At 35.1% G+C, this 25255-nt stretch overlaps 1 protein-coding gene across 1 annotated transcript; it reads left to right on the top strand.

The window, feature by feature from the left end:
• Nucleotides 1–5126: 5126 nt before the first annotated feature.
• Nucleotides 5127–21657, top strand: LOC106672612. Its single transcript, XM_014404164.2, has 5 exons — nucleotides 5127–5233; nucleotides 20656–20754; nucleotides 20822–21016; nucleotides 21070–21275; nucleotides 21342–21657. Exons 2-5 carry the CDS (start codon nucleotides 20661–20663, stop codon nucleotides 21498–21500), a joined length of 654 nt encoding a protein of 217 aa, XP_014259650.1. The 5' UTR covers nucleotides 5127–5233; nucleotides 20656–20660; the 3' UTR covers nucleotides 21501–21657.
• Nucleotides 21658–25255: the final 3598 nt, after the last annotated feature.

Here is a 25255-nt window from a genome sequence, read left to right as displayed (position 1 = left end):
TAAGGAAGTGGGGACAGATCAATTCCTTAACACAAAGTCATTGTGGCTAGTCAGGGTAGAGACGAAGGAAGGAGTTTGGAGAATTCTAAGGAATGCTTGGTTTAGTTGAAACCATGTGTTGGATGGCTAAGTGGTACTACATATGTCATGTACATCTGCTCCATATGTCCAAACAGGTTGAAGTAAATTTTGTAAAGTGTCGATTGAGTCTTCTGTGGGGATTCCACATCTACTGTATAGCCCGAAGTGTTTAACTTGTCAAGATATCGGTAGTTTCGAGCTGTTAATGTATAGATGTGATGGCTGATTATATAACGTGAACCTGGTGGAATATTTGGGTGCATTTGTCCTTATTCAGTTTTATTTTGCACATTCGCGCTCGATGAACTCAAGGTGTTCGTGGTTATTGGAGGGTCGCACTTTCGCGTTAATTTGTTGTTGAGGCATTCTCTGTTAAACTAAACATTTCCCTTCGATTAGTAATGTTTTATAACGTTCCTTATTAAAGTAACTTAACCTGGTTGGCTGTATTTAATTGTGAGATTTTCCCCGAGGTCTGCGGGGTGATGAACCCCCAATTACTACCTCAAGAAAAAAAAATCTAACAGGCCGTTTTTCCAAGGAATATCGGAAATCGACGATCCCGGAAATGCTATCAGTCGGTGCAGCCTTGGTGCGAAAAATTCAAATGAGACGAACAATCCGAAGATGCGTCGGATATCAAGGTGAAGATCGGAGAAAGGGCGGTGTTGTCAACAGTCAAGGTCCGCCCACATCTCAAACAAGGAGAGACGAATGCCTCAAACGATTTCCCGTCAACAAAATATAAATCTTCCTGTGCTAAAAGAGCTATAAATCGGCGCCGGTACTTGTTCACTTTTCACTTCAATATCATTAAACTCATCTCTGAAAGGTGAATCTTTATAGATATTTAAATTTAATTGCATCGGGCTTGTATAAAAGAGGTTGAGGTTCTGTAATCGTTTTTACAAGGTCGAAATACGAAATAGAATTTACATTAAACTGCATTGCACTCAAGTCTTAATTCGATTGTAATTTGACTAACGCTTGTGATTCAATCACATCAGCTTGACACTTAAACTGCTCCTATTATAACATACTTTTAACATATTTCACAAGCATAGATATCCACAATAAAAAAGCTCATTCCTTGCAAATTGTCAAGTTATCGCCTCTTCTTGAAATTGCGATAGCAATTCGATAGTTTCGATATTTTGTGTATAAACTTTGTGACGAGTCGCCATAGGTGAGTTGAGACTGTTCAACTCATCTCACACGATGACTCATATTGAAAAATAGCCGCTTATCCATCCCCAGTCCAATTAAGCCTCGATCGACCTTTGTGCTCGACGTGAAGAACGGGCGGTAAATAACCTTGGAGGGCGAATGTACGAGAGAAGGCGGATTTTATGATTGGATCATCCTCAGGAAGAAAATTAGCAATTTGTACCAGCCTGCTCCTAACAGGGGCTTTTAGCACATTTTCCATTATTTCACAAGAAAAGTCACAGTATTACATAAGCTATACTTTTACTGATGTTCAACAGTTGTTAAAGTTTGAAAATAAACGACGGTTCCTCAACTTCGAAAAATTAAACAAAATATTATACTCTTACATCCTTCATCCACCTTATCCTTTTATAAACTATATTTTTGTGTAAAATATATTTTTTGCATGTAACAAACACAAATAGTTGTTATTACGCTTTTGCAAGTTGATTTGAGACGATTCATGGAGTTTTCATTGAGTATGCTTGCTAAATTTTTAAAAGCATAATTGTATGCGGAGGTAATTCATTAAAAATAATGATTTTTCAAACGATTATAATTTAGAAATAGCTTTTGCAAGATAAACTTTTAAAATAGTGCTGTAACAAAATCTGTAGGCTGCATTAAATCATCATTAATTAATTGTGCATATAGAGCATTAAACTCATCAAATGTCTTTAGATATTAATATTTTTTAATACTTCATTTATTTATTTATTTATTTAGAGAGAGAGAGAGAGAGAGAGAGAGAGAGAGAGAAAGAGAGAAATTATTAGAAGAAAGGGAAGTAAAGTACTGTTAACCTCGTTGTTGAATGTGTATTTCATTTGGCTATTTCATAAAAAATTACATTATTACACGGAACTATAAAATTAGCTTTAACAGCACTCTCTCTCACTCTCATTCTCACACTCTCCCACGCTCCTCTTTTTTATCCACTAAACTATTCTTCACTCTTAGTGAAAAAGAGTTTGGGAAAAATGAGAGACAGAGGAAGAAATAAGATTGAAAAGGAAAGAAATTGAATGACTGAGAGAAAAAAGAAAGGTTAAGTGAGTGAGTGAGGGAAAGAGAAAAAGAAAAAATTAAGTAAGAAAGAAAGAAAAGAAAGTAGGTGGATGTGTAAAAAAGAACCATCATCAAAAGAAAGAGAGTGTGTGAGTAGGAAAAACAGGAAAGATTTAGTGAATGAGAAAAAGAAGAGAAATTAAGAACGAAATAGAAAAAGAGATAGTGAATGAATGAGAAAAATAATACAGATTGAGAGAGAGAGAGAGAGAGAGAGAGAGAGAGAGAGAGAGAGATTGTTTTGTCTATATGGCTAAATGGANGTGTGTGTGTGTGTGTGTGTGTGTGTGTGTGTGTGTGTGTGTGTGTGTGTGTGTGTGTGTGTGTGTGTGTGTGTGTTTTGGGTACAAAAGATTAAGTGAAAAAAAATACAAAGGCAGAGAGCAAGAGAAAGAGAAACCGATCAAGAGAGTAAAGAGAGTGTGTGAGTAGGAAAAAGAAGAAAGATTGCGAGAGTGAGAGAAAGAAGAATGGTTTCGAAAGACAAATAGTGTATGTGAATGAGCTAGAGAGGAAGAAAGAGAGTCCGAGTGACTGAATGAATTAGGGAAAGAAAAAAGTTTGAAAAAGAGTAAGAGAAAGAATAAAAGATTTTGAGAGTAGAGGCGAAGGTGATTGGGAGAGAGAAAGAAAGAGGGCGAGAGATTGAAAGATAAAGAAAAAACTTTTATAATTTAACTTATTTTCTCACTTTAAGAGAGAGAGCCGTTTATAAACTTCGTATTATAATATATTTTTTATGAAATATCCAAATGAAATACTTAAGTTCACATACCAACGGAAACGATTTAACAGTATTTTTGCCTTTTCACTTATTTCTCTAAAAATAAAAAATCCACGCGGCATTAACAAATATGTATTTTAAAAAAGAGTTGGTGATTTTAATACGCTTTATACTACTTTGTACTACAGACCACTATATGAAAAACAGTCTTTCCAAAAGTTACTCGTAAATAATCGTATTATAAATTATTTGTTGTTGTTGATGAATTAGAAATTTGATTGTGATGTTAAAAATATGACAAAGTTTGTACATTTTAAATGGAATATCTGCGTTTTCATATCCAACAAAACAAGAAAACATTTCTGGTCGATACAAACTGCAAGAATCGATTCCAAACAACTTAAAAAAGCTAAAAATAAAAACAATATCTCCCAGATTGATCTTTTGTGGTAGAGAAATGTCGATTCGGTTCTGAATATTAAGATATTTTAAGGAATTTTTATTATAATAAATGTTGAAGTTCAATAAGATAGAGGCTTTTGTGAACAATAGAGCAGGAAGGAGGAATTATACTTTTTATGTATTTTGTTGCATAACTTGTTAGGTCCACTGGTTTTTCATAATTAATCAATTTCTTTGAACGGAAACAGTCTAGGAAAACATTAAGAAACTAATTAGAAAATATTTCCTTTTCAACTAGAATAATTAGCTTAGAGAAATAGTAAACAAACTGTCTTTTCCGTCTCGTAATTATTTAGAACCCTTTAAACGTCCCTTGAAAATTTAAACGTACAAGACGAACTATATTTTATGGTCTAAACCGTCTAATCTCCTTAGCATATGACAATAATCAGCTTCTGGACAGATAAATATTTCATAATGAAAATTATGGTTCGTGGTGGTGGATGAATGAAATCATGTCCCATCCAACCTATCGTTACTTGTGACTCAATCTTCCACCACAACTTGAATTTATTACATTGTCATTGAAAATTGGTCGGGCCAATTGTTTACGACATCCGGGGCGAATGCGAACCAAAAATTACACCAGTATTGCACGTTTAACTGTACCGAACTAAACTTTCTGCTTGTAAGTAAATATTTTAGTATTATTGGATTGTAATTCTCTGAACATTTCAGCAGTTTATTTGTTAGCTGTCTGAAATAAAAAACAGGCTAACGATGAAAGATAATACGCGACTAGATTTGTGAGTAATGTTATTCATCGAAATTGGAAAGCAATATTAAAAATTCAAATGTCAAGTGTGATATTCGGCTCAGTGGGATATCTGATGTGTTTTGACTCATTGTAAATATATATTTTTATTTCACTTTCACTAAAACCAATATGTACGATGGCTCTTACCAGACTTTCATAACCCTTTTCATGTCGGTACGTGGACTTGCCGAGAAAAACGGCTACTTATTATCCATCTCAATTAACCCAGGTTCGAGGTTTCTTATCCTCGTGTATTATATGAGTTTCATTCTGTATCATTTGTATTTGGGTGAAAATGTTACGCATCATAAGCAATTTCTTTAACGTCTAGTTTCATCTCGTTCGAAATCAGTATGGCATGTCGGTATGTTTAATCCAACATCTCGTCTCTGAGGGATTCTTTGATCTATGCAACGAACCAATAAGCTAATAGTCATGATAAATGCATAGCCTCATGATGATCATGAGATACAGTACATCAGAAAAAAACAGCACCACATGGTCTTAGAAAAGTTAAGACAGATTGTCAGCTCGATATAACTTTATAACTTAAATATGTTATTAACAATTAGGCAATTCTTATTTGTTAATATGCAATATCATGCACATTCACTGAAATAGACAAAATTTGTCTCAACCACATCAAACAGCACACGTCACATAAGTTCAAACCGATTGACCGGGCGTACGCCGAATTGCGACAAGTTTTAGCCAGGTTGAGGATGCCAGGTCGGAACTATGCGGTACATCCCGGACCATCCTCCGGAGGAAAGGCGGGTGAAAATGAAAGGGGAGAGTCCTCAGCACTTCGAGTGGGGGTATCTAGGTTATATGGGGGGAACTAGGACAGGTATATACAGCGGGCTTAGCAGTCAGAACCCTCAGTCCCAAGTCTCTTACTTACTTGTGTTTTACGTCCAAAACAATATAAGGTAAGCCTAGATTTATAAAAAAAAATCATTAAAATTTTTTAAAAAAACAGCTACAGAACAATCGACTACTGTCGGCTTGACTGAGAGGATAAATGCACATATCTTAATTGGACTAATTTATCCAGATTTATGTAATTGAAAAAATATTAGAGGAAACTGCTAAACCTTGGTGTTATTTATTTTTTGGTTTAAGTTTTAAAGTAAGCTCTAGCAAGAAAAATCGGACTTTTTTAAATTAAACAGATGAGACTTAAAAATGATAAATACTTGACCAAATTATTTACTTAACACATATACAGACTTCACCACTTATAAAAAAGAACTTGGTTAATCCATAAAGTAATATGCCTTTTTAATGGTCCATAGATAAAATTTAGTTTGTAATCTTGAATCATAGACTATTATCCTCCAATAACAACAGCTCAGAAATTGTGGAATTTGATTTTTTTAAGATTCTTCATTAATTAATTTATTTTTGAAAAAAAATAAGATAAAATGTTCCTGAACTATTTTAATTATTAAATCATAGTTAATAATTTCAAAGAGTGTTGACTCCAGGAACCTCCATCGTTCCAGATCCGGTTCAATAAGAATTTGTTTTTTGTCTTGCTTCCGCTCACCGGAGCGAATGCAGTCTTGAATGCGTGAAGACGAGGAAATAATTTACTCGCTGACGTGATCTCCTTTTTTATCATTTTTTGTTTATGTGTGCCTCTATCAAACTATTATAGTTTATAACCAGCTGGATAAAGGATTTTCAAAAAAAATGTATATGGATATGTGTTGTAAATTTAATGATATTTGTAAATAATAATGTTGGAAAGACCTAAAGAAGATTCAATAGTTGATCGAAAGTTTGGCTAATTTCAATAATAAATAATAAAATAGACCACAACTCTGATCCTTAAATCAACTTTTAAAAGAAGTTGATCAATGGGCATCGAAACTTCACATATAAAATAGTAATTTTGTTTCTTCACAGTATACATTTTTTAATGGTGATACTGCCGAATTGGTGAAGCATGTTTTTAGGACTTTGAACACTTCTTGCGTTAGTTCGACGTCTTCTTCGCATACTAGTTCCATTTCTATACTTGTATCATCTTTGATGCCTGCTGAATGTTGATAGCCAACAAGCATTTTTGAGCAGTTGAAATTTTTTGAGACGAGTCAACAACAAAGTACAGAAAAAAATAGTTTAATTATGCAAGTTCCTATTTGTTTCTTCGTTCCGAAACGTTGACCCCGGACGGCTCAGAAGTCCTGGCTAAGTCACGACCAAAACAAGCCCATTTGTCGATTACGAGGATTCTTTGAGCAATTTGTCCCTTTTTGAAGGGAAAGGCGTATTTGTCTTTTATGGATAAGCTCCGCTGCAGGTCCTGACCCTTGCAATGTTGTAACATCCCCTTACAACATCAAAACTGGTAGAAAATGCCCTTGAACTCCTGAAAGAGGTCAACAACGTTCCAGTACCTCGTAACTGTGGAGAAACACCCCTCGATACAATGTTAACAGGTTGTTCAAACGGAACCGCGCTGTATTTCTTAATCCCGAGAAGACACCGTTTTAACTCAGACGGGCTCCAAAGAAAGTCGATTGTTTCCTAAAAGAAATTCTCCGGTGCAATACAAACAAAAGAGTTGTCTCATCAAATGCCCCGACGTTTAATGTGAGAAAAAGTCCCACGGTTTTGCAACAAAGTTATGAAATCATCCTGCGAAAACCTTTATTTCTTTTTTTCTTCCTTTGCCGGTTTAAGGAGACTGGGAATCACGAAAGCATGCAAAGCTAAAATGAACTTTTTTTTATCAACACCAAAGGAATTCGAAGAAGAAACCAAGAATTATCTGATCAGAAAAGAATTATTAAAGAGTTAAGAACTTTTAACTACAGATTAATTCTGGGCAATTTTAAGATTTCCGATTTTTGCTTCTCCTTACTCCATTTCCATAGTTCTTTCGTGCCAGGAAGAGCTTACAATGAAAACGGATCAGCTGAACTATAAAAAAATCTGATCACAGGAAATGAGAGAATATGTGGCTGACGCGTCATCCCAGTGACCTGTAACAACCGCAGACTGCATGACGACCAAAACCGGCCACAGTTCATGAGTCCATCTCCTTCTATGGGCCGATACACAACTTGGCCCCACGGTCCATACAATTCAGGTTTCAGAATTTTGTAAATAAAATATAATAACGCGCATTATTCTCATGTGAAATACATGATAGAGGTAAATGAGTTCATTTCAGGGGTGAACGTTTGATTTTTTCGAAATTTATATCTGCCAGAAGAACCCCACCCAAAAGGAAACCGTTGTTCCCCTCGGGCTGCGCTTTTTCATCGCATAAGGAGCCGCTTTTGTCCTTCTTTATCTGCCGATCAATGAAAACTTTGAAAATGACCTATTAAAAAGGCACTGTGTTTCTTTTTCTTTCAAAACACCTGCGATTATTTTAAGAAAAAAATTCTTCTAGATGTTTTATCCGTTGAAGCTTCGGTAGTGGGAAAATTACAATGACAAAACAAATTATGATAATCAATAGTGGTAATTGAAAAGAATCGTGATCTGTTTGTCTGAGTATAAGTGTTGGAGAAAAAGAAGAGTTCGGAATTTATGAGTCGGCTCTCGCATACCAACATATTATACTAAGTTACATTTATAATGTAATGGTGTTAGAACTTAGAAAGCCGAAGAGAGAATTATTTATTTTATTTTTTATCGGTAAACAGCTATGGCGTTACGGTGCATTTTTCATTTTTCTTTCACAACAGGAGACGATAGCTGAGTTGCGGCATGTTTATGGGCATTTATTATTATTTTCTTATAAATGAGTTTTTGATGAAAACTTGTACAGTTTAATTGTACGTTTACCACTTAGACAGAGTCATCAGTGCACCGAGGTCAAAAAGGCTGCAGTACTGAAATAACGCTACATCAATGGAACCGTTGGACGGTTCACAAAGGCCATTTTTCGTTTTAAGGATGGTTTTATATTGAAAAAAAGTAGTTAACAAATAAAAAATATCTACAAATAGTTTAACTCTGAAAGTTTTGATTTTTTCATGGAATAGGCTTTGTTTACTTGATTAAAGCCCCGTTTTTCTGGTACTTTCTGTTTGTTCTTTATAATTTGGATTGAAGACGAATCACCGTGGAACTTTCTCTCCGAAGAGTCACGACCTCAGAGTCCCTTCGAGACTTTTGAGCCCTTCTCGGGGGGACTTCCTGATCCGCTCCGGGCGGATGAACGAATCTGTTCCCATCAGCGACCCGGCACCTGTAACTTTCTCGGGTTCAGGGGTGAGAATACTTTCAAGCTCACTTTCCCCGGGAGTCGGGCCGCCGACGCCGAGGGTCGATGTCCCCGGAGATCAGTGGGTCGCCGTACCGTTCCCTTCGAAGAATGTGCCCGCGCCCGCCCCTCCAGCCGTGGCCGTTTCTTTGTCAACCAAAGTTCATTGAGACCTACGACTCGCCGTTTTATTGACCCGGGTCCGTGAGCTCGAATCCTCAAGAGATAAACACAAACTGGTTGGAAGTGTTGGTAAAATATCCTTTGAAATTCGCCTTTCATGGCCTAGAGTAGAAAACAGTTCAATATCAAGCTACAAAATATAACCCTTTAAGTGATATACTTTTCTACAAAATGGCTAAAAACATTGAGTTCAGCACGTCAGTAAAATGTTCTTCGTCCCAAACTTTTCCCACATTTGGAAGGACGGTACAATTATTACCTTAAAAAAATGGAAAAAGTCTAAGCTCAAGGAATGTAAACCTAAATACCAACACATTTAAAAAAAAATGTTCAAAACAAAGTTTAAATTTATTAAACTAATAATGTAATAACACGTTTTTTTGCGTGGTGTTCTACATTTTTATTTTTTTAATGTATCTCTACCTGCATTATATATGCTAAAAAAATTATTGTCATTTTAACAATTAATCGGAAGTGGAAAGATAAAAAACAAAATCTATCGTGTTGTCTATTTTTAATAAGGCCTGGCAAGAATTCGGATTTTTGAAAATTAGCCAGCTTCTTCGGTTTCCAGGTTTTAAAACCAAAGTTTATTTGGTGTTTCGCGATGCACTGTTTTATTATTTCACTCAGCCTTAGTTAGTTTTCTCCAGTCCATTCAATGGCCAATTATGATCATTTAAATCAAAAACCAAAGAAAATGAAAATAGCACCTACTCAAGCGTTGTTTATTCAGAATAATTTCAAATGATCTTGTCCTGCAGCTCACGTGTCATCAGGACACACGTATCTGTGTAAAAATAATTAGAACCTGTGACATCAAAAAGTAAACGCCACCGGCAATAAAGATTCTTTCGCCATGACTAATTTCTGCTAACGAGAATTAGCAATAAATAGCAAGAAAGTAAATATACGACTGAGGTTCCGCAAACGCTTGGCAAACATCAATTGAATCCAGCTATTAAAAAAAACCTTAGTAACAGTTTGAACTATGCTCACTCGACTGGTCTGGCAATAAACAATATTTATGAGAGATTTTGCAAGTAATTCACAGGTCAACGTTTTGCAAATTATCAAGTAAAGTATCAAAGTACAACTACTATATGTACAAAATACGACCACCATGAACAGACCATTGGTCTCTGAAGATGTCTCGTCCAAACGTTTCTTAAGATAACAGGATGAATTACACATTAATTGAACTTATCGGAAGAACGTTGAGTATTTTATGATCTATGATAAATGGTTTTTCAGGGTACTCGATAAAAACTTTTTGCTTTGTTTTTCGCGACAGTAGATGTCATATCCCAGGCTTCCGGTGTTTTTGAAAAGAAAGCCCATTTGTATGTATTCTGTGTTCAAATTTTGTGTCATATGACTCAACCGAGCTGATTTGAAGTACATTGAATTCAATAATAATTATACGCTAAGGTTTTACAATTTCATAATATATGATTTATAATGAACTTAGTCGTTAACTAAGGTTTTAGTTGAAATAAAAAAGTCAGTGTCAAGAGCGGAATGCGAACCCACGATTTTCGTCTAGATAAACCGCTGCTCTATCACTTGAGCTATCATGGCTTCAATCCGCTCGGACACTACCTTCCCATCTCAGCCCCACCTTTTGAATTTTCCCTCCTTTTTGCCATTTTTCAAATGTGTAATCTATTTGATTCTCGGCGACAAATGAAATGGCCACGGAGAGCTTTAGTGAAGGTATACTTCATTTTAACTTATTAAATTCACTAGTTTTCGTGGTCCGCTTTTGATATTTGAAAAATGGCAAAAAGGAGGGAAAATTCAAAAGGTGGGAGTTAGTTGATGGAAGTCACGATAGCTCAAGTGGTACAACAGCGGCGCATCTAGCGGAAGGTCGTGGGTTCGAATCCCGCTCGTGACACTGACTTTTTTATCTCAACTAAAAACCTTAATTAATTGAAAGATATTAATTGGTCATGTGGACCACGAAAACTAGTGAATTCGCCGTCAACGATCTTTTTATTATTTCTAACCTTGTTGTTTTGTTTGTTAACCAGAGGTTTTTTGCCATCATCACTGTTGGTCTGCGGGTTTTGTATCTACCTTCGTTTCTTGTTATTACAAATCAACCACTCAAAATGGCGAAAAGCCGAAATACTGTTTACAGATCCGTGAAGAAAGGCTGATGAAATTTGTCCTAATCGACCAAACAATAGACCTAATAGTAGAATTTAAAATAGAGATTAATAAGGGGGTTTGCAAAAGCAGTGATCATAGCAATCATCGGGTTTCCAGCGTTTTTGAAAAAAAAGTCTATTTGCGAATTCAGGGCCGGTGAGATTCGAACCTGGGAACTTTACCCTGGAGTCGCTAACCGTTGACGCTCCAATGAAGTTTAACATTTTTCAATTATATAACTTAAAAACTAACTCGTTAATATTTTAATCCCTAACAGTCCCAAACAAATTTTCAGATTAATTTTCAAGAAACTATAGAGTGACCGTGCCAAACCTTAAATTCTGATTGTAGTGGGAAAATAAAAAAGAAAATTGGCGTTTTATTCCGTTCGAAGTATAGTTGTTAGCTTTAAACATTAATCCTATATTGAACAGAGACGAAAAAGGGTTCATGCGCTTAACTCTATATTTGGAGAGAAAAGAGAACGTAAAGTACCCCGGGGGTATTTCATGTGAACCGCACTTTTTCGTCAAAATCGTCGTGACAGCGAGAACTTAATGAATGGCTTTCACCGGGATCGATCATGCCCGTATTGTACGAACCTGTACACAATCGCTGCTGATAAGGAAAAAATGCGGGCTTACGTGAAATGTGTACCACCTTTCAAAAATTACTAAAAATACCCGCTCATTTTTATTTACAGGAGGGAAAGCACAAATAGCATGCATTCTCTTATAGTTTTTTTTTTTTTTTTTTTTTTTTTTTAAGTTGATCAACAGAAGTGACATTTCCCACTTGAAAATATACATAAAATATTAAATTCCGTACAAACCGGATTTGGCACTGCACCCAGGCTTTTCTCTTGTTTGTATTACTTTCACGGATATCCAGGCCTTTATAAAAATTACAACTTGCTATTTCACAAAATAAAAGAAAAGGCACTAAAAGAAGAAACTATCGTTGCTCAAGTGTCAGTCATAAAGTGCTAAACTCGTCTTATAATTAGTTCATTAAATTTTTACTTATTTCTAAGAAAAGGAGATTTTACAAATCAACACTGACACATATCCAAAGTTTTCTTTTTTCACTATTTGACCGATTATGTTTCAGTTGTATAAGTCAAACATTTCAACTCGTTGGTAGCTTCGCTTCTCCAAGAAACACCAGGAAATTTAAAACTGCACTGAGAGGCAATAAAGTGACCACCATAATATTTTTAATTATCTCTTAAACATTGATTATCTTACAACAATATTTGGCCTGTTTTAAATGATTATAGGTAAATAAATCACAGATCAAATTTTTCATTTATTAGAATTAATTAAAGTTTTTAGTTGAGATAAAAAAGTCAATGGCACGAGCGGGATTCGAACCCACGATCTTCGGCTAGATACGCCGCTGCTCTACCACTTGAGCTATCGCGACCTCGATCCACTCGGACATCAACTTCCTATCTCATCCCCATGTTTTGAGTTTTCCCTCCTTTTTGCCATTTTTCAAATGTCGTGTAATCGGTTTGGATTAGTTTTCATTTATGTTCACAATGGATTTTGTAAATCCATCTTTGAATAGTCAATCTCTTCTTTGTTTGTTTTTCTGTAAAGATTCGTTCTAATCCTTTATATTTAGTGGTGTGATTGACCAAATTACTTCTTTCAATTAATTAATATTTTAATTAATTAAACGTCTTCAGCCGTGGATTCTTCCGCTCATGACGATAGCTTTTTTATTTCAACCAAAACCTGACATAAAAAGTTTAATTAATTCTTTCTAATGTTCCGGTGGTTTGATTTTTTTAAGTTGCACCATTTTTAAATTTTCAAAGTTGTTTGAGTGTTGGTTTTAAGTGATACGGGTTCGACCAGAATTGGTAGGTGTCCGAAGGGTCGCTACATACAACAGGTTACTAAATAAGGCATGGATCAGGATCTTGTTACGTCTCAGAAAGATAAACGTTTTATCGTTTCGAATGAACTCCGTAATCGACATTCTACAGCTGGTGAGATCAAGTAACGACTTCAGCAAGTTAGAAATGTTGATGTCAGTCTATGCATTATAAGCCGAAGACTTTCAGAAGTTGGATTACGTGCGAGAAGGCCTGCCACTGGGTCACAACTTCTGACAAAGCACAGAACAGTTTAGTCAAATTTCGCAAGAAATTACAAGAATTGGTCTGAACAAGATTGAACTAAATTGTTGTTTTCGGATGAGTTAAGGTTTTGTTTGAGGTCTTCAGAGAGCCGAGATAGGGTTTGGAGAGCGATATATATCCGCAATATTTCATTCCAGAGAAGCTACGGAGGTGGTGGCCTCATGGTTTGGGCAGACATTTCTATGAAACGTCTCACAAACTTGATCTCCATCGAGGGTTGCCTAATAGCTGCGCGATACATTGAAGATGGATTATCAGAGGTTTTTTCTTATTTTCCACAATTGGCATCCGTTTTAATTCTATGCATGGCCCCACACAGCTAGGATCATTAGTGACTACTTGGAAAGGGCTTCATTCAATGTTTGAAGTGACTAGCATATGGTCTCGACTTCCACCATACCAAACACCTTTAGGACAAATTGTCAAAGAGGGTAAATGTCGCCCAGTGATGCCAAAGAATTTACAGGAATTAAGAATGGCGCTGTTCGAGGGGTATGAAAATATTCTATACTGCATTCAAAACCTTACAAAATCGATACCACGTCGAATGCAAGCTGTGATCAACGCAAAAGCAATAAATACTGTGCTGTATTGAATATTTCTTCATTGTTTTCATAGCAACATTTTTGTTAAAATTGTTTTACTCAGTTTAGTTTTTTTTTATTTATATTGTATCTTATATTTTTCTTTAACAATTTCTAATAAACAACCAAAAGTAAAAATTATTAACGATTGCAAGTTTTTACTAAAAAACGATGATGGCCACTTTGTTTGCCTCTCAATGAATAATAGTTATGGCTAAAGGGCCGATTCGGAGTCGGGTGAAAAGAGAAAGGTGAGTCACGAAGCACGCCCTCCTTGAGTAACGCCTCTGAATAAAAAAAACACAATAGTGCTTTCCCTCTTGCAATGACACACGGCTAATCACCTGGGCATATTGGACACTTTCTAATATTTTTTGATTGGTAGCTCCCCCGGCTGAAAGATCGATTCCTTCATATTTCTCTTCTTTTGTTTGAAAGCTGAAACTTTCACAAAATCCTTGGGGGTCGCTTTTCACGTGCCTGTCTATGTCGGCTCTCGTTTTATTTCCCTTTTACAATGTAACCGGCAATTAAGTGTTATGCCTAGCCGTGAGAAGCTATCGACGTTTCCTGCATTGTTTTCACGTTTCTGCCCTTTGAATGCGAGGATCATCCTGCGGTAGAAACCTCACTACACCGCTCTGCGTGCCTTAAATACAAAACTCTTTTCTTTTCTCTTCGTTTTGGGCTTAATTTTTTTTTCCTCCAACACGAAAAGAAAGCACGATTTATCCAGAATATTAATTATTCCGACTTTTAAAAGCCTTGAGAACAATGAAAAAACATGATAAAAGCTAAATCAGATCAGCGCCTTCATTTAACTCAACTCCTTCATTAACGCAACGCCTTCACGTTATGATGGTTTAGCCTATTCACAAACCGGCCCATCCTTGGAAACATTAGACAATTCTACCTAATAAATAATAATAATTATAATAATCCATGTATGTTTAGTAGTCATAATTGACCTAATAATTATTTTAATTAATTATACTTTTTCATCTAAGGTGGTGGTTGAGATGAAAAAGCTAGTGTCTCGCTTGTGTTACTTTTCATCCCAACAAAGACCATAGATAAAAAGTATAATTAATTAAAATAAATAATAATAATAATAATAATAACATAGCAATGATCATATTAGCAATCTATGATATAGAACAAATATAATAAGCATTCAGGGCAGCATACAAGTCTTACTTTCTCTTTCGATTTGTAAGTCCGCATTCTTTGTGTATTAATCGTGCTGAATAACTTTAAAAAACGACCTCTATCTTTATTCGATTTTTCCCAGGCATATATTTTAGATGATAACGTATCAACCGGTGTTTAAGGAATGATTTGATATTCTAATCAGGTCCATGGGAAAACATGCTCAGAAGAATAATAAATAAAATGCAAAGATTGTATCCATTTTGTTTTCATATATATCTTCTCCAGTGAATACAAATTTAGCCACTGCTGATATTTCTTAACAATTTGATTTGTCAGTACGAAGCCAATTATAAAAAAGAATTTTTTTATTAATAAATTGTACTTAACAACAAAAAAGTTATTAATTAATTAAATGGGATCGGCGATATGGTTCAAGGATGAAAATTACTGCACTACAATCAAGTTTTCGGTATTTATTATGCCTTCCTCAGGGCTGTAGGTGCTAGGTCGTTTTGTATATTACATATATAGATATTAGCATTACAATTAAAATGATAGAAGTTTCTATTTGGTAACCGTCATGAATTTTATCCGTATCTCGCTAAGTACATTTTTTTAACGAGGGTTCGCAACAGCATAGGTTATATCAACACTCAGGGTGCCGGCGTTTTTTGAAAAAAAGTCCATTTATAAGTATGTCGGGTTTGAATGAATGGCCGCTGGATTCGAACCCTGGACCTTTACCTTGATGAGCGCCGTGTCAACGCCTAAACCGAACGACCACCGACGACCTCTAGGTCGATGTTAAATTTACACATATTGGTGCAAGTAAAACCTTTTTTTTTTTACAGGTCTCTTCTTATTAGGTAACGTCTATAAATAAATACTGTACATATACATATACAGCTAAGTTTTTTAGAATACAATGTGAGATCAAGTCACATCCATGATCCCAAAACATCAAATTCACAGCTGGTAGATCACCACGTCTGAAATATATCATACATTATAATTAGTTCATTTCTTCGAAATAGCCTATTTTGAGCACACATTCTTCATTATCGTTTTTGGAGCATACTATAAATTTTGGAATTTCAGCCACAACAACAGTAGCCCCTGCGATTAATTCGTTGCTTAACAAACAACTCATTGTCACTCTCTTACACTCTCGCAATAGTATCATCCTCAGAAGAAAACCAACCCACCACTCAAGATGGCTGTCAAACACAAGACCTCCTCCAGTATTCATTTAGAACATTATTGACTAGTGCACATTCTACTAAGGCGTCATTCAACTACTAGGAAAAACTGAATTTCACTGTCAAACCAGGTCTAACACAACAGTCGTGAAAGTAAAAATAATTGAAAATTATAATAAAACTCATACCAATTAAAAGGGGAGCATACATACTGAGTAGTACTTAGAAATCTCAATCCCAGAATTCCGCCTAAAGAATTTGAGGATCTTGGATTCCAAGTGTGAAATGTGACTAACCTATACAGTCTGCTACTTGAAAAAAAACTTACTCTGCTTTATTTAGATATAGTCAGGTCCTAACAAAAAAGACATTTTTACGATGTATGAGCTGGAAAAAACCCAAAAAATGGAGTATGGTCACACCAAGACATATTGTTACCATGCACCAATGTGTGTGAAATTCGCGGGCTTTCACTGGATTAATGCGTGCCCAAAGTCAGTAGGACATTTATGATTCTGCAGCCGATTGTAGACGTCATTTCTTCCTCCCTGGGGCATTCTTCGATGTGACTCAGGCCTTTGATCGGGTGTGCCATCCGGTCGTGCTATCGCTGCTCAACGGCATCCTCCCATCAATTTATTGATCGTACGTAGTTACCTTGATGAGTATTTATGTGTTAGCGAAGGAACTCAATACCATCCTGGCGAAACCGGTATATAACAATGCAATGTCCTAGCTCCTGTTCTTTACCAAATATACACAGCTGATCCTGACACTTCCCTTACCTTGGCAGATGACAGAGCATTTCTCTCACACCTACCTTGTAATTCCTTCCCTTAATCTGCAACAACATCTTCATTTAATAGAACACTGATGCAAAGTTAAGGGAATTAAACTAAACACCAATAAATCAATAAATATTATTTTCACTCCATCGACGAACTTGCCTTCCCATCTACTTCAATAACATCCTACTTCCTACCGCAAACCTGGGAGTGTACCTCGACAATCGATTGACCTGGAGACCACATGCGAGACTTGAAAGACTAGAACTGATGAGACGTTACAATACCTTTTCAAGACTTCTTGACAAAAGATCAGATACCTGACGACTAATTTACAGTAGTGCTCTAAAACTGGAAATTTGGGGTTCTAAAAAGCGTTCTAACATCCCAACCCAAAATCATTAGACAATTCCTAAATTCTCCCTTCTGCGTATCGAATAAACTGGGTACGTGTCACTATCCTACCAAGATAACGTAAATACCGCAAATCAGTCCCAGTCAATATTAACCCCCTCATCCGACAGCTCTTCCCTTCAAACCCTTTGCTGAGGCAATGGCCCAGGATGACCTATCTAGAGAAGATGGTGATAGTGAAATGTGATGCAATGTACCTAATTTGGAATACCAATAGGTAACTTCCTCACTAAGATTTCTTTCACTCTTGTTCACTATTACTTGTTACTAACAAATAATAGGTAGTTGTAACGTTCAATAAATTAAAAATAAAGGGATCATCCGTGATTAACAATTACGATGTTAAATCACCACATACAAGGACGTTACATAGTTGTTAAAGGAAGAAGGCTGTTATTATCACTCAAAGGAAAAATCTTAGTAATCAAAGCTTTTATAACTCTCCTAGAAGTAACCAACCGGTCATCAATTATTTACGTTATTTCCGGTTTATGGCAACTTAATTTCCTCATATTTAATGTGGGTGACCGTAAAGAAATTATTTACGTAAATAGCAATAACATTTTTTTTGCGACACCTTGTTTCGTAATTTTAACAAGACTCTTATTTTCCATTGATTGACGTGGATAATTTGTACTCGATTATATTTAGCCACGTTTTCTTATGAATTTTCACAACAGTTATTTGTATGTATGAATATATAATAAATTTCTAGGTCTAATTGGTTTGACACAAGAAACTAACGATAAATCAAAACATTTTCATTATCTTAGCAAAACACTAGACAACACTTCAACATAATCAAAACATCAAACTTTCATCAATGTGTACGTGAAAGAAATTTTGTTCAATTTTAAGAGAATTTTGCCTTAAAAAAATAAATGAAAAATATCACTTTGTTAACATTTATTTATTTCATATTTGCTTCGATATTTTCCTGATTTTACACTGATACTTCACATTCGTGTTTATATCAATTTGAAAAATTAGTAATTAGTAGTAAAATCTAAGCTTAGGAGAATTTATCAATTGTTGAAAATTTAGGATTTTTAGTTTGATTTAGTTTCACTAAATTTTGTTTAGTTTGATAGGTCGACTTGACCATTTTGGTATTTTAAAAAAATATACAATTGAAATAAACTATTGGTAAAGAAATGTTTTTCTTCGAGTTTGATGGGTTCGGGATGATTGAAATTTCTCCAGTGGGACTTTTTTTATCTGGCTATCCGCTGACGTCATTGGGTTATTGACTCTTAGCGGTATCCGATTCGGGTTTCTATGTCAGTTTAATTCTTTTCTAAATCCAGTGGTACATGAATTAAAGAACGGCCGTGTTCTCGCCAATTTTAAACCGATTAAGGATCGAGGTAGATGAGCCGGCGATTTAAGGGCCGGAAAGGAAATCCAAAGCCGAAGGATCTTTTTAGGCTGGGATACTTTGTTTAGAATTTTATAAATGTAAAATTAAACCTAAGAGAGGTTTGTCTTTCCCCGGATATATTGCTTATACCCGATGCCCGCTAAATATTTAAAAAGTTCTCTCTTTGAGTCATTAAGTTTCTCCAAAATTACACTTAACACGGATCGATTTGAAACGTCGTGTCTTTAAAAACACGGATTAGTTCGAGAAACTCGCTCCAGATTAAAATTTGAGGGTTTTTTTGCTAAGGCATAGCGTGAGAGGTGTCCAAGAATAATCTGTCATTACTCTCAAAAAATTAGAATTAAAAAAATAATAAACTTTCTTTTCGGCGTGACCTTTCAAAAGCCTGTGCGATTTCCAGAAGATTACGAACTATTTGTAAAATAACTACACTGGATAACTTGTGAACTTTATTGAGTGTTTCACTTTCGGCCAATTACGACAATTACACCACTTTACAAAGTGGAAGGGTGGAAACGTGTAAAAAATCTTGAACTATGAAACTACAGAGAATGGAAAATTGAGGTAGCAAGCAACATATTATCAATTTCATCTACCTAATAACTTTAAAACTGTTGTTTGTCACTATCTTGAGAATTTTGTTAGTTGGATGATTTCAGGTCAGAACAGTATTCAAGTATGTCTGACTCCTGATGAACCCAACACATTCTAACGTAAAGACTAAAAACAATAATTATTCAGAAATCGTGAGATATGGTCTGGTGTGATGTAGGTTTCAGAAAAACATTTTCTTTATCGTACCAACGTTTCGATCTTTATTGAGATCACCTTCAGGGCTCAAAGTGTTTGTCTTCTGTGTAATTGTGCCATTCCTGCATGTCGTGTTGAGAGGGCACTCTGCCCAGAAGCCCTGAAGATGATCTCATTAAAGATCGAAACGTTGGTACGATAAAGAAAATGATTTTCTGAAACCTACATCACACCAGACCGCATCTCACGATTTCTGAATAATTATCGATTAACGGTCACTAACCACCACACACACAATTCCCCAGGAAGTATTGTACAAATAAAAATATAAATACAAATGAAAAACCCAACAATATTCATGGAGTGTGAAATTATGATTTTACTATGATTTCTTCTAACAGTATTTTAAAAAAATATCAATGTTTAATAAAAACATAAAAAATTGCTCTAATCTGACCTATTGTTCTGATTCTTTGCTTTAATTAAAGGACTAATTTGTCCAAATATTTTGGTTAATAGTCAGATATTATTATTGTCAAAAAATTAGAATTATTTCCGGAGGAAGTTGTTGTTTGTACGAAGGATTACCTAAGTGGCTATGAATGAAAGTCAGGTTGGGATGGTCGGAACAGGTTGTAGCATCTAGGTTAGGGTCTGTGGTCCACTTCTCGGATCCGCCTCCGTGGCACACTTACCTCACGATAAACCAACAGTTACGACAAAAGTACGAGCTGTACTGGTCAACAAGTGAAGTACAATATTTGAAAGAATAAACTGGAAAAACAAACTTTTTCATTACAAAAATTACTTTTTTGATAGTTGTTATAATGATAATAATAACTATAATTGGGCACCACTTTTGCGTTAGGTTTTCTGCAAGTCAATGTTGACAATTTGGTCAAAATCTTGGTACACACAATTTCTTTTATAAGTGAATTTAAGCATTATTTATTTCAGTTGCTCACAAACTGATTTTTTTTATTGTAAATTTTATAATACATATTTAACCATCTATCTTTATTTCTATTACAGAAAGTATATAACTTTACCTTCTAGTATTTTATGAAATTTATTGAAGCGAGGCTATATGAAATTTACGAAAAAATAAATATTTTCTTGCCGTTCTAAAATATGATTCCGACATGAACAAAACAAAAATGTACAAAACTTGAAACTCAAAGTAATATTTTATCCGATTTTTACATTGTTTTGGACAATTTAATGAGTGTGTAGCAGTTTTAATTTGTTATAAATATCCTCAAAATGAACAGTGTATAACAGAATAAATACGATAGAAAATCTTTTATATGATATGTTAAGAATTATTATGTATCAAAACATAACTTTGTCATATCATTTTTAGTCAACATGCTACGCGTGTTAGCACTCCTTGTGCTAGGAGTCGTCATGGTTTCGGCGCAGAGGCGACTGGCTCTTCCAGACCCGAGAAGTTGTGCTAACAGTAAGTCTTTTCACTCGACGGAAACACATAAATAATAACAGAGAAACTAAATCGATAATTATTTCAGGGGTAAGACACTCGACGTACAGAGATGCGAGAGGGGTGGCTCATTCGTACTTCTTCAGTTGGGAACACGCTCCGACCAGGAGTCTGGAAGTCGACTGGCTCGACGCCAGGAACATTTGCAGAAGACACTGCATGGATGCCGTCTCTCTCGAGACCCCGCAAGAAAACGAATTCATCAAACAAAGGATAGTCAGAGGTACGTTCGATTAGTTAACACTCGAGGATTTTGCTTCATGTCCGTTTTTACAGGAAACGTAAGGTACATCTGGACATCTGGAAGGAAATGCAACTTCAACGGTTGTGACAGACCCGACCTCCAGCCCGCCAACGTCAACGGATGGTTCTGGTCCGGCTCTGGAGCCAAGATCGGCCCTACGACCCAGAGGAACACCGGTGACTGGAGTCACACCGGAGGATACGGACAGGCCCAGCCGGACAACAGAGAAGCACCTCAGGTATCTGAACTCAATATTCAACCTTGATATTCCAAAAGGCCATATTTAATCTTGTTCTTTTTCTAGGGAAATGACGAATCTTGCTTGGCCATCTTGAACAACTTCTACCAAGATGGAGTGAAGTGGCACGACGTCGCTTGTCACCACTTGAAGCCCTTCGTCTGCGAAGACTCCGACGAACTTCTCAACTTCGTCCGCAGCCGTAATCCCGGAATCCGTCTTTAAACGAAACTCGTACCAATTGAAAACCCACCCTGTCCAAATGTACATTCAAGCCCCTTCTAGTTTTTAAATGTCTCTAGATTTATCTTTGTATTATTTATCAACTTTTATTTGCAACTTTTGTATGTAAACAACTTTTAAATTATATTTTACTATTAAATCTTTATTTAAAAATTAATTTATCTTATTATTTGTTGAAGTCGTGAGGACGCCTTTTTCATTATGTTGTCGTTATTTCGAGCTTTATTCGGTCATCTTCAGACCAAGAAGATGACCCAAATAAAAGTCAAAACTTCGGCAAAAAATGAAAATGGGTTTTTTCTAAACTACCTCATTCTTGACAGCTCCTCACGACTTAGACAAAATATTAAACAACCGGTCACTAAGAAACACACTTACTTATTATATTAAGATTACAAACGCTCGGATATAATTAATTATTTCTTAAAGAATCACTATGTCGTCATATCATGAAACAAAAATCATCATCTAAAATTATATATAATATTCTCAGGTTTCAACAGAAAAAAAGGAAATTCGTCGACCACTTTAATTTTTAATATATGAAATGCCAAGTTTTTAACAAACTACATTCTTGAATACGGAGATATGTTGTAATATTATTAAACCTTACATTCACTTTAATAAATACAATCACTGTAATATACCCAAAAGGTAGCACAAAGCGAGATATCTACCAAGTAGTGTGGTAGAGTACTCGATATTGCTCCATCCCACTTTACACATAATCTCATTGAGGTTAATAAATGCAATCGCTCTCAATATACACAAAAGGTTACACTAAACGAAATATCTTCCAAAGAGGTTGGTGGAGTATGAAATTCTTATTTATATACTATCCAGTATGTTTAGTGATCTAATTGACAAAACTACTTCTTTCAACTAATTATTCTTTTCATATAAAGTCTTGGTTGAGATGAAAAAGTTGGTGTCACGAGCGGGATTCGAACCCACGACCTTCGGCTATAAGTTGATAATTAATCTGATTCAAGTCCGATTGGGTATTCCATATTCTACCGTTTCATTTGTACTCATTTTATGAAAGCTGATTTAAAAAAAAGTTTCTATTGTTAATTGACAGAATTAGATTATTTTTCACACTTTTTAAACTTTTAACCAACTACATTCAAAAGTTTGATCAAATCGTTCAAGAATCAGAATAACATCGTGAAGATCCTAAAACATATTCTGCAATATTTTATTTTTTTAATGATTCGACTGGATTTTTTTCAGTTTAAAATTTAGCCATAATTCCTTCCAGTGGAATTTAAAAATTAATTCCGTTATATGAGATAGTCACAGAAATAAACGCCACCTAAAGGAAAGTATTGTTATCTTAAATTAACTATTATTCCAATTTTACACAAAATCAATCCTTCTGGTTAATGAAAGCATTGTTCTGAAGTGCAGTTATCTATTTTAGAAAGGAGAATAGCCAATTTTAGGCAAAGGCATTAGTATCTTAAAGACAACCTTCAACAAGGCAATATATTAGGTGTTAATTTTGAAGAGTTTTGTTAACTTCAAAACCAAAAATTGTATATACCACAAAGATTAACAATTGCTAACATCCAGCGATCGTTGTGATATCCTCAGGCCTATCAAAAGGATTGATTGGATTCGAAAAAACTTTTGTACTTTCAACTTTCTAAAAACGAAACTCAATTTCATCGAAACCGTTAAAAAACGTGACCATATAAATACAGCCATCTAGCTAGAAAAACGCCAAACTTCAATTTTCTATTGGTACTGACAAAAAGCAAATAGGCTAGAGCCTACACGGTAGAAAACAGGCAGAATAATTAAAAACAGTTTATTTACGACTATAAGTGAAAATTTTATTAATATATTATCATTTAAATGCCTTAAATTGTCGAAATATTTATCTAAGATATTACCAAAACTCGATCAACCTATTAATATTTTCCTTTCAGTAAAAGTGGCATATAACAAGATCTAGAATTGAAATGTACAATAAAAATATAGGATTCTCATTTAAAATGAAATGATTTGTATAAGGCCATTTTTTGCTAAAGTTAATCGTTTCTAAATAAGTTGATACAGGGTGTATAAAATAAAAAAATAGTTATATGAATTGAGCGGGCCTCGAACCCCGACCCCCGGGGTACTTATCCGGACGTCGTAGCTTCGAGTCCCGCTCAATTCAAATAACTATTTTTTTATTTTTTTTACCGGCTTACTACCAGGGTTACCGCCAGCACCTCATCTATATAGCCTTCTTACATTTGTCTTCTTAGCTATCTTATGTGTACATTCTTTTCTAAGTTTTCTTATGCCCCAACCAACTAAACGACTAATCCCGTCCGATTTACCTAATTCCTAATAGGAGATGCGTTATCTTGTTTATTGTTACCCTCCCATACGTGATAAATTAAAATACATAAATATAATATTTATACACATTTTTATAATCCACAAATTCTAATTTACAAACCTACACTACACCTAAATTGGAAGTCGGAAGATTATCCTGATCTTGCGGCCTCCTTTCTTTCACACTAATAAATACATTCACAAATTGCACTCATACACTAAACTAGCCTAAATCGATCAATTTAGGAGAACTCGATATTCCACGACACGCACGTCCTTTCACGCATCACCACTCAGGCTAATAAATACATTCATTCTGGACAGACCACTACACTTCGGAAGTATAGTACTTACGAAATGCCAATGACCCGTCCCTCTCACATCATGCTACAAATAACATAACTATTGACAAAAAAAGTAAATTTAAAAATAATATTGAATTGATTTTTTATTGAGTACATTACAAATACTTAATAATTGAGTTTGAAATTATTTTTAAAAACATAAATATACAAAATTCCGAAATAATTCTGAGAGAGGTCATTAGACGGCCGTCGTCATCATAATTTTACCTATGAGGTCAATCCGACGGTAGTCCTTGACTGGCTATAAATCGAATTCGCAATTAGGCCGATTTGGACGAAGAAGAAAGCCGTGCTGACATAACGCCGGAACAAAAATAGTATTTCGAGACAAACAATGTATTATTTGGCGATCAGATCTGTTTTCACTGCTATGGAACGGTGTCCCAATCTGGCATCGCCATCAAGACAATATTGCGACAACAATTTATGAACAAATCTCACAATAAAAATTAAATTAAATTCAAATTGATTTTAGAAGAAAGGAACAATTTAATGAATAAGAAAATCGGTTTTGTAACCGAGTCATTTCAGGAAACACAGACAACTCTTTCCACAGTTAAAAATAATTATTTTTGGGCTATTTTCATTAAAATTAAGTTTGTAATCACACAGTGTTTCAGGTTTTTTCTGGTAGAAACTGCAGTCATTTATCTATTTTCTGGATTAATGAATCGACAAAAATTATATTAAACAAATCTGTAACACAAAGCGAAAAAAAACATGGACTTTGAGATCTCCTTCTTACCACACTTCAGCCTCTTTCTTATTGAAACTAAATATTGTTGGATAATAAATTAACGACTCCTATTTTTGTTTACGAGATTGTAGCAATAAAATATTGTTTAAAAATTTTTCGCCTATATTATATTTGATACAATTTTTTAAACAGACGTTATTGGTCAAAATTATAAACAGATCCTTTATTGTTAAATATATTGATGGTTCTTCCTCGTATAAAAATGTACGAGCTGAGGTTCTTCAAGGTTGCATGCGAAGCCCTCTTCTTCATATAATTTACGTCAGGGACTGTTCGCCCAC

Source organism: Cimex lectularius, unplaced genomic scaffold (assembly GCF_000648675.2).
Source record: "Cimex lectularius strain Harlan isolate CLEC.00 unplaced genomic scaffold, Clec_2.1 scaffold139, whole genome shotgun sequence".
Classification (NCBI taxonomy): domain Eukaryota; kingdom Metazoa; phylum Arthropoda; class Insecta; order Hemiptera; family Cimicidae; genus Cimex; species Cimex lectularius.
Note: the sequence above shows the minus strand (reverse complement) of the source record. Positions and strands in the feature narration are given on the sequence as shown.